This window comes from Periplaneta americana, chromosome 4, assembly GCF_040183065.1.
Source record: "Periplaneta americana isolate PAMFEO1 chromosome 4, P.americana_PAMFEO1_priV1, whole genome shotgun sequence".
Lineage (NCBI taxonomy): Eukaryota > Metazoa > Arthropoda > Insecta > Blattodea > Blattidae > Periplaneta > Periplaneta americana.
This window is the reverse complement of record NC_091120.1, coordinates 143,762,177-143,773,235: the sequence shown is the minus strand read 5'-3', so window position 1 is coordinate 143,773,235 and position 11,059 is coordinate 143,762,177. Positions and strand designations below refer to the sequence as shown.

The 11,059-nt window shown below is 34.7% G+C and overlaps 1 protein-coding gene across 1 annotated transcript in view; it reads right to left on the bottom strand.

The window, feature by feature from the left end:
* Positions 1-342: 342 nt before the first annotated feature.
* The window catches only part of LOC138698243 (E3 ubiquitin-protein ligase siah-1-like), a 78,240-nt gene continuing 67,523 nt past the window's right edge, over positions 343-11,059 (bottom strand). Inside the window, exon 4 of the mRNA XM_069824038.1 lies at positions 343-2,908. Coding sequence (XP_069680139.1) covers positions 2,068-2,908 — 841 coding nt within the window. The 3' untranslated portion in view covers positions 343-2,067. The remainder of the gene's footprint in view (positions 2,909-11,059) is intronic.

Sequence of the window (11,059 nt, the reverse complement as noted above, 5' to 3'; positions counted from 1 at the left end):
CTCTGTTGCTCTAAATTTATCTACCAGATTAATGACATTTCTACGAAAATATTCCGTAATGATATAATCAGGAAATTGTGAAGAAAAAAAAAGAAAGAAAAACTGATGTTCACATTCGGTTATATTGTAATTCCAGTTTCCATCATCGTCCTTCATACCTACAAACAGTAAAACAAAACTCTTGTTTAAATAATGCTGTTAAGTACCGCACCATATTATAGGGTCCCGTACTTTCGGTAACTCTAATCTTCACTTGTGCTCAGTCCACACAGACAAATTCAGTTATGCTACACACCATACCTGTGTGAAAATAAACTTCAATAATATAAGCTTTTTCTTCTGTAGAATATGCAACATATTTCTGAAACACACTGTACTCTGTATTGTTTATTTCACTGCTAGCAACAGCGGCCGTAAGTTTGTGTGACTGACGTTAGCAAGGACATTAGTGAAAGGGGTGGGAGTCAAGTACATTTAGAAACGCAGGTACCAAAAAAATTGAAGTAAAAATAAAATGATGTCCCTGTAGTATTTTTCTACAACACATTCTGTATCTTTAATTTTGGTTATTTACTTTATAACGTTTGATAATAATTTATCTAAAATAGATTATAGTTATTTCAAACTTAAAATAACTTTTATTACAACAGATTCTCTATCTTCAGTTAGGCCATATTCATTTGAAACTTCCAAAAATTTACATAAATCAGATTAAAGCCATTTCAAACTTGAGCAATATTCTTGTAACAGGTTCTATACATTCATTTTTGTTTTTATCCATATCAAACTCCTTCTTGTAGTAGATATAACTAAAACAGATTATAGTCATTTCAAAGCTCAAATAATTTACTTACAACAGCTTCATCTTTAATTTGGTTATTTCCATTTCAAACTTATGATAAGTTATCTAAACAAATTACAATGATTTTAAGCTCAAGTAATTTTCTTACAACAGGTCCTGTATCTTCTGTTTTCGGTGTATCTAGGGTGATCAGATTGACATCGATAAAAAAGAGGACACAAAGCTTAACAAACGAGGACAGTGTTCGAAAAAAGAGGGTAGAAAATATGCATTTAGATTTAGGCTTAGGCCTATATTATGCTTTAAATTACGTCAATATCTGAGCCGTTGAGAGCAGAAGTGGTGTAAGTCAAAACTGCGTAGTGAGGGTTAAAGTAAACATTCTGTAAAATACAGCGCAAGGTAGCAATTAATATTTAATTTATTTAAACTATTAGTAGTCAGTGGATAGCACGAAGAACATATTAATTGCTGCTTTGCGCTGTATTTTACAGAATTTTTACTTTAAACCTCATTACCCAATTTTGACGTACACCACTTTTGCTCTGACGGCTCATCTATTTTATTACAAAATATTTACAGTACAGATTTAGGCTTACATCATATTAAAAGTATGTTAAAATGAATTTTATTACAAACTAATTATGAGAAAAACTTAATAATAATGATTTTACAGTTAGCTACATATGAAAGTTATCGGAACTATAATAAAAGCATGAAAGAGAACAGAAAATATCTATTTAGATTTATATTCGCACATCGATTTACTAGCTACCTCTGAGCAACGATCATAACAAGGAGGAGCAAAGAGAGTTATGATCATTGGCAAAGAGTATATTCCGTCGATGCTGCTGCCACCTATAGGCAAATTACTTGAAAAAGCATCAAAACAGATAATTTCAAAATATCAGGCATACAAGTTACGAAAAGGAGGACATTTCTTGGTTTTTTAAAATCAGCCCGGACCCCAGACAAAGGTCTAAAAAAGAGGACATGTCCGGACAAAAGAGGACGTCTGGTCATCCTAGGTGTATCCATTTGAGATGATAATATAACTAAAAAAAGAGATTAGAGTCATTTGAAACTTTAAGTAATTTTCATACAACAGGTTCTGTACCTTTGGTTATATCATCCATTTAAAACTTAAGGTAATTTACTTAAAACAGGTTAGAATCATTTGAAACTTCAAGGAGTTTTCCTACAACAGGTTCTAGTCATATCCATTCCAAATGTATGATGACTTCCTAAAACAAATTTGAATAATTTCAAACTTCGAGTAATTTTCCTACAACAGGTTCTTTATCTTCAATTTTGCTTATATCCATTTCAAATTTCAAGTGATTCTCCTGCAAAAATGTTTTGACAATGTCGTAATGTAACTTGACACATTTATCTGATTGATATGCATCATTAATGTTGGTCTTGATACTTCCTACCATGTGAGAAACGATCACCTTTTCAATACCATCTGGCGATGTAAGTATGAACTCGTATTTGTATTTGCAAGCTTCGCTTTCTGGCCCGACGTACTGAACAACAAAATAAAAGTCATTTCCTTTAACTTCAAATTGCTGGTAAAACAGATCACCCAGTGCGTAAATAACTCTGCAGTATTTATACTCTGGATCAAATTCGCGGATAAATACTGCCAATTTTGTAATGGCTTCCGTAACTCTGTCCTTGTGATTCATGTCTATGTGTTTCTTGATGTCACTTCGAGGTCCTTGCCAGAGACAGAGTATCCCAGGTGCTTTACTCAAAGGACATTCATAAAATCTATGAAGACAAATAGATTGATGCTTGTCGATTTCATCAAGCGGAAAGGCCTCTTCACATCCTGTTCTCCTGTTGTAACAGGGGTACTTTACTTTCTTAGCGAGGTTCTCTAGTGCTAAATTTCTTGCAGAGAGCAGCGATTGTCTGCAATTCGGACATTTTTTCATTCTTGGTCTGCACTTGTTACAAATGTTGTGCCCACTTTCACACATCGTTATAGGCGGTATCATGTATTCCAAGCATATAGGACACTCCAACTCTTGAAGCAGATTATCCGAGAGATCATTTGACCTAGACTCTCTAGCAGAGGACGGCTTTGGGCTGACAGATCTGAAAAGAACACAAAAAGGCTCATCAAAAGTTCAAATGTATTTTTGATCTTTAGACAAATAACTATGACAACAATAGACTACATAATAACTTAGGGGTAATGAAGAAGCTTTCAAGTGAAAGAAGGGACAATATATTGCAATGAAAATTGACAAATTGAAAAGCAAGAGAACCATCGTTTAGAAGCCACGGAAATGTATTTTGGTACAAAATGTTAAAGATCAACTGAGAGATGTTAATGTTATGTTTTATTTAACGACGCCCGCAACTGCAGAGGTTATATCAGCGTCGCCGGTGTGCCGGAATTTTGTCCCGCAGGAGTTCTTTTACATGCCAGTAAATCTACTGATATGAGCCTGTCACATTTAAGCACACTTAAATGCCATCTGCCATCGACCAGGGCCGGGATCGAACCCGCAACCTTGGGCATAGAAGGCCAGCGCTATACCAACTTGCCAACCAGGTCGACTCAACTGAGAGATGAAGTGTCAAATATTTAATATAGAAAAATGAAAATAGAACATTATTGAAGAAAGTAGAGAAAACGTCAAATTCATTGGTCATAAATAGACTACACAAGTTTATAGAGATGCATACGCAAATATCTTAATTTAGTATATTTTGCTGGTCATGTTATTGCACAGGCGTAACATTGTTTGTAAAAGATTTCTTGAATGTTAACAACAAATAATGTTGACAACATTTTTCCGCAACACGATGTTAAAACCAAATCAACCTTGTCGTCAGTGCGCTGAGAAATATATCTTTTTTATTTTTTTTTTTTATTTTAGTAGATTATTTTACGACGCTTTATCAACAACTCAGGTTATTTAGCGTCTTAATGAGATTAAGGTAATTATGCCGGTGAAATGAGTCCGGGGTCCAGCACCGAAAGTTACCCAGCATTTGCTCATATTGGATTGAGGGAAAACCCCGGAAGAAACCTCACCCAGGTAACTTGCTCCGACCGGGAATCGAACCCGGGCCACCTGGTTTCGCGGCTAGACGCGCTAACCGTTACTCCACAGATATGGACTGAGAAAGATGTATGTACTACCATTTTGAACTATTTTGGGGGAATAAATTTCTTACATTACGTTTCTTGGTGGTTTCTGTGTTTCCATTTTTAATTCACGATAACATTTAGTCGTTACACCATTAATTATTTTCTACCTCAACTTCATATTTAACGCTTCTGAAATTTACAATTCACATTTCATAAAGCCAGCCGATCTCTGTACATTTCTGCGTATTAAAGTAACAGAACTTTGCCTATTTAACTCCTTGTTGGAATATAAGTAGGCCTAGTAAACACGAAATGGAATACACAAGACTATAAGTGCATTATCTTGAGTCTCAAATATACACACACACACGCACGCACGCACACACACAGGATGATTCACGAGGATTTACCGTCACTTACGGAGCTTATTTCTGAGCAAAAAAGTCATATAAACATGTGTCCTAATCTCAATATTTTCAGAGTTACACTGATTTGAAGTTGTTAGTAAAATACCTTTCTTCTTTTACTTTAAGGGTAAAAAAATATTACAATTAGAGGAGAACTATTCAGAAGTGTCATTTCTCTAATTGGCTAATATTCTGAAGCTAAAAATGTGTTGTTAATTGCGATATGAAAAATTTATGGCAATAGAATAATTGATTTAGTGTTTCTGATTTTAAGATTACAGTTTACAAAAGTAAATACACACATTGAGGAATTTAAGAAGGTTATTTTTGTAATAGGGTACATGAAGAATAGTGAGGAAATTTGGATAATGTTAAACGTTTGCAAGTGTTGCTGGGAGATTCGTATCGCCATCTTATACTTTTTTTTTTTGGTAGAAATAGTGTGCAGACTGTGTACTGCATAGCATAAGTTAGAAGAAAAATCAGTGAATCCAGGTGTCTGTGGAGCCATTTGTATTGATCTAGGTTGGATGTGAACGCTCGTTGTTTTCGTGATTTATAAGTATGTGTTCTCTTATCTTAAGGTTTTGTGAAATTAAGGCTTAAACAATGAGTTTAATATAACCTGATCATGTTACCCGTATGCGTTAGCTATCGCCTCGTTAAATAGTGGCTCGTTCTGTTACATAGTTTTTGTATTATTTTACGACTATGCAATAAAATGGGTACCGAAACAAACTCTTCATTGTCTGAAAATAAAACAGCTTGTACTTAGTCTTTTGTAAGGGAAACAATTTGAGTTTGAGAAAAACCAAAGCTCTTTCCCAAGGCTAGAGCCGCTGGTGTTAATAAGGAAGCTTTAAATGATGTCTATTTTGAGATGCTTGGCCAAATTCTAGAAGAGTTTAACCTGTGCAACCGACCAAAATACCTATACAACACGGATGAAAATGGACTTTCCTTGAATACTAGGACGCCAAAAGTTACTGCATGAAAAGACAAAAGGGAAGTGTTAGCCTAACAAGCGTTGAACGAGGAGAAAATGTCAAATGTTGCAATGCATCTGTTAATGTCATTCGCCAGGAGCAATATTTAAAGAAGTTCGATTTGAAATGACAAGAAGAATTTAGTATTAAAAGAACAAATAGATACAATGTTTGTTTTTGTTGTAGTAGGTCCATTAACGTTCATTTTCGTTGTTATTCAAATTATCCCTTAAGATATCCAATTTTCCCCGCAAATATTAATCTTGTTCAAATTCATGGTTAATGGCATTATACTTTTATACCTTCGGAATATGTATTATATGACTTTCTTGTGTTAAATACTATCGTATCTGGTTTACATGTTTCGACCTTTTATGGGTCACCCTCAGAACTGGTCGTTGTTGGTCTTGGCGTCTCTTGTTTTGTTTCCTGTGAGGGTGTGTTCGTGTAGTGTAATGTAGAGTCAAAGAGTGTGTGTTCTGAAGTTGAGTTGTGTGTTGAGAATTTCATTGGGGTATGTTTTTGTGTGTCTGTATATTTCATATTGTTCTAGTGTGTTTAGTTTCTGGCTTTTTGGTTGGATGTGTAGTATTTCCATGTCTGGTTGATGTCTCTGTAGGTGTGGTTGGCATTTGTGATGTGTTCTGCATATGTGGAGGTGTTTTGTAATTTTGTTATGGCTGTGATGTGTTCTTTGTAACGTGTTTGAAATGATCTGCCTGTCTGTCCTATGTAGAAGTTGTTGCAGGTGTTACATTTGAGTTTCTATACGCCTCTGTGGTTTTGTTTGTTTGTGTTGTTTTGTGTGTTGAGATGTTTTTGTAGAGTGTTATTTGTTCTGTATGCGATGTTGTAATTTAATTTCTTGAATGAGGTTGCGATTTTGTGTGTGTTTTTGTTTTCGTATGTTAGTGTAATGTATTTTTTGTGTTCTTGTGTTTGTGTTATATTATTATGTTTTTTGTGATTATGTTTTGTCTTACGTATTATGTTGTCTATTATGTTAGGGTTGTATCCGTTTTCTTGCGCTATGTATTTGATTGTGTTTAGCTCTTCGTTGTAATCCTGTTTTATATTTGTAAATGATGTTTAAGTAGAAGAATAAAATCATTATTTTTGGAGTAATTGGTCAAAAAGCTGGAAATTATTCAAATTAGCCCGATGTACCCTATGCGCCTGACGACCCGAATTTATGCTCAGCCTCTTGTCAAATTGAGTGTCGGGTTGTCCTAGGTATAAAAGACAGTCGGAGCGTGATACCAAATAAACTGCCTCCTTCTAGTCCCGAGGTCATGAAAGTATGCCTATGCTCCCAGACGCCTTCACGCGTGGAAAGAATATATCTTCATCTTTCCATTTTCGTAATGAAATATAAAATATTGTTCAAATCCATAATTGAAATATACTCTGATACGAATAACGATTATCTTACAACGGCAGGAAGCTTGAGTTTTTTTTTAATGAGCATGACATCCGCTTAACAAGGATGACAAATTAAAATGTGATGCAACTTTCTGCGTCACTTCCGTTGCAAGATTGAAGTATTACTCATTTTAAAAGGAACTGTTTATCTCATGTTGCTTAAGTAAAGTGAGATACATCGAAGATACGATATGATAAAATAATATTTATATAAATTTTGTATTTCATTTAATTACAACATTTGGTTTAAATTAAAATATGTTAAATATTCAATCTGTCCCCAGTAAGAAGCTTAGGACCTACAAATTAAGGTGCGATTTACAAGAATTTATTACTATAAATTGAAGGGTTAAAAAAATAACCATAGTCCAAAAACATATATTTTCAGGAGAAACAAAAAACTACAATATCTGGCATGGGTGTTGATGACACTTCAAGTATGAAATTCATCATGCCATTTCTTAACGTGTTGTAGACACTTGGGAAAACTGAAGTACATTTTATAACGTATTGCCTCATACAAATACATGTGTAAATGTAAGTAACTGTGGACAATGTTGTTGTGGCTGACGTGTGCCTCTCCTTTAATCTTCTTTTTCTTTATTTTATCCTGTTTCTTCTCCTTTCGTTACTTACGCTCCTTCCCATGGGGTTACTTCTGAATCTAAGGATGACTCCATAACTAATACAATTGACGCGCCAAAGTATTTTTCTCTGAGGTGGCTTTTGCCGCGTGCGTACGTCTTCGAAATCTTGAACTCTTCTATTCCTTCGTACCTGTCGACTCGTTTCACTTACCTTTCTTCCCACCATAATCTGAACAACCGCTCTCGCCATGAAACATTACTAACAATACCATCCCATCGCACCTCCTCATACTCATCCTCTTTCACACTAGCTCTGCCAAGACTCTGGAATTCGCTACCTGCTAGCATGGATAAATATATAATAGGATGCGAAACTTAATGAGTTTCCCGTAACACATACTAGAGGCGCTGTTGTAGAAATTGATCTTGCTGCCATCTATTTCTGGGAGGGGCGTTATTACATCTAGCAGCGCACCAAGTAGCGAAAAGAGTAATTACTCCATGCATTTAGCAGCGCACCTGGTGACGAAAATGTTAAACTATGCAGAAAGTATTCCCTCCCACCCTCATCGATATTCAAAACTAACCAATTTAAAATAAAACATTTACAGTTTTATTCCTCACAGCATATTCTACTGAAAATTCTTACCGGAGACAACAGGAAGATAAAAGATACGATGTGTTTTACACTACCCGATTAAAATATAACCAGACAGAGACAAAAAATAAATAAAAGGTTAGATAATTGGGATTGTATTCTTTGGGTATTTATTGTACAGCACAATGGAAAAGTGTATCACTTTATGTTCACTTATTAGCAAGTTTCAGTCCGCCATCTCGGCTCTTCGACTCTCCCGTACAGCAATATCTCGAACGGATAAATAGAGAACTCTGGGTAATGTACCCAACACGTAGTTCTAATATTCACCACCTACGACGTTGGGCGCTGATCACCTTATTTCAAACCCCCAAATCCAGATGGTGCTGACCGCAGTTTCGCATCCTATTATATATGTATCCATGCTGCTAGCATCAGGGACTGTCGAAATAAAACTGAATTCAAACGCAAAGTTACTAGGCACTTGGTCAGTAATTGAGGCTCGTTCAGACATGGTTTCTTGTAAATAGTTCTCTTCTTAGCATTTCACTCCAATCATACTGACTTAAACTATCACTGTCTACATTGTTACTCCTTCTTTTAAACATGCATCCTGATAGTGCTGTATTTTCAAAATTGTCTCATAATAATCTCTTTCTATTATCTAACATTATTTGAAATATATTAACATTCTATGTATTTTAGCTTAATTCTGCTACATAGTTTGTATTTCAGTGTTTAATTAATAGTTCATAGTATTTTGTTGTTTAATTCGTAAATAACTCTTGTATACATGTAAAGAAATCAAATTGTTGAATTGTTTGTGAGTTCATACATACGTATGTATACTTTTTGCTGGTTGAGTGGAAGAGAAGGCCTTACGGCCTTAACTCTGCCAGCTAAAATGAATTATTATTATTATTATTATTATTATTATTATTATTATTATTATTATTATTATTATTAATCTAACACAAAATATTTCAATATCCGGTAATTTCATCACTATACAATTTTGTTGTTCTAGGCTTAATTTGTAATCCAGTAAATACAGAAATATTCTTTGTTCTTAACTTCTATGATAAATTTTGTCTAGCTTTCATTAGTCAGGTAATCTTTTCGTACTTTGATTTCTATTGTAATTGTAAATTTAATATTAAGTGTAATTTTATTCTTCATATTATAGCTGTAATCCCCCGGTAGAGGGGCAGAGAAGGTCTGTTGGCCTTATCTCTACAAATAAATACTAATACTAATACTACTAACACGTAAGAAGCAGTACTGTCAATCTACTACAGTTTAAAACTACTACAGTGAAAATATTTGTAATTAAATTTATGTATTGTATTGATTAAGGCTGGTTGAGTGGAAGAGAAGGCCTTATGGCCTTAACTCTGCCAGCGAAAATAAAACATTATTATTATTATTATTATTATTATTATTATTATTATTATTATTATTATTATTATTATTATTATTAAAATTGTATGGATAAGTGTTTCAGTGTGATTCATTCGTTCATTCAGAGTATTCTGACCAGGGGCAAATCTTTCATTGTAAACCCAGCGTTCTCCAGTCTTTCCTATTTTCTGCCTTTCTCTCATATGATCCATATATTATAATCTGATATCTTCTTCCGCCCCGAAATCTTCTCCCGTTCACCATTCCTTCCAGTGTTTCCTTCAGAAGGCAGTTTCTTCTCAATCAGTGACCACAAGGTGATGTGAATGGGATATTTGTAAACGTTACTATTGCTGGGCAATGACTCTTTTCACAAAAAAAGTATTAGGACTATGGTTATTTTATGAAAAACCACTAAAAATTTACACTCCTATAACATAGGCCTATGTTTTTTCCCTAACAATCTATTTATTTATCTAAACGATAACAACTCCCTGTATTAACAGGCTGCCAAAATGACAGAGCATATTGTGCAATAGGCAGTTGAAAGTATAAATAACATACATATTATGTTTAAGTTTAATGGAATCACACAACAATGACAAGAAATGACTGAATAAATAAGTAGCTACTAATTAATTAGTTGAAGATCATTGTTGACTATAGAAATGGTTGCGGAGTATAAATATTGATCCTCTCAGAGCTGCAAGAACGATGTCATCAATTGCCTTCCTCTGTAGGCCGAAACGTTGCCAGTTCTGGAAGAAGAAACCGGGAATAGTTCGGCGCGCTCCAACCATAAGGCCTATTACTTCAATTTGTTGTAGACCGTATTTGTCCATGAAGTATGGAACGGTACGTACATAGATGCCGTTTTTTTCCCTTTTTACATCTTCAGGTTGGCTCTTTTGTTTTTCAAATCTAACGGTGGGATCGATGATGTAGCCATTGTTGTTATTTGGCGGGATGGCAATCATATCTATTCTTCTTGTACTAATCGATTTGTCGTCATCACTTGTCTTAGTCAAAATATCGTCCTTACTCAAATCAAGATTTCAGGTAAAGTTGTAAAGTTGATTTGAATAATTTCGAGCGAAAAATTGTTCCGGAGCCGGGCATCGAACCCGGGAGTTAGTGAGCACTGGAAGTTGGTTGCTTAACGGTTGCCAGCCCACTTTAAGGTCTTGGATATAGAGGGAAGAATTTGATCGGTATCTGGTAGAGTTCCCGGGTAGGTCAGTTGGTAGAGCGTTGGTACGTTAAACCAAAGGTCCCGGGTTCGATTCCCGGCCCCGGAACAATTTTTCCCTCGAAATTATTCAAATCAACTTTACAGGGAGTTATACCTGAAATCTTGATTTGAGTAAGGACGATATTTTGACTGAGACAAGTGATGACGACAAATCGATATGTTGACGATAACAAGTCGTGAGGACGATATGTTGAAGACGACGAATCGTGTTTATAAAATATGTTGACGATGGGGATCATATGTTGGGAATGGCATACAGTATAGTGGGAAGGATATGTCTAGTAAAGTAATTGGTGATGACAACGATATATTGACAGTACCAAATAGTGACGATGACAAATAGTGATGAAATATTTTGACGATGAAAAATAGTGAGGACGATATTATTATTATTATTATTATTATTATTACTATTATTATTATTATTATTGTTATTATTATTACAAAAATTCATGTAAATTAATTCAGGATTTTCAGAGAAAAATTCACTTA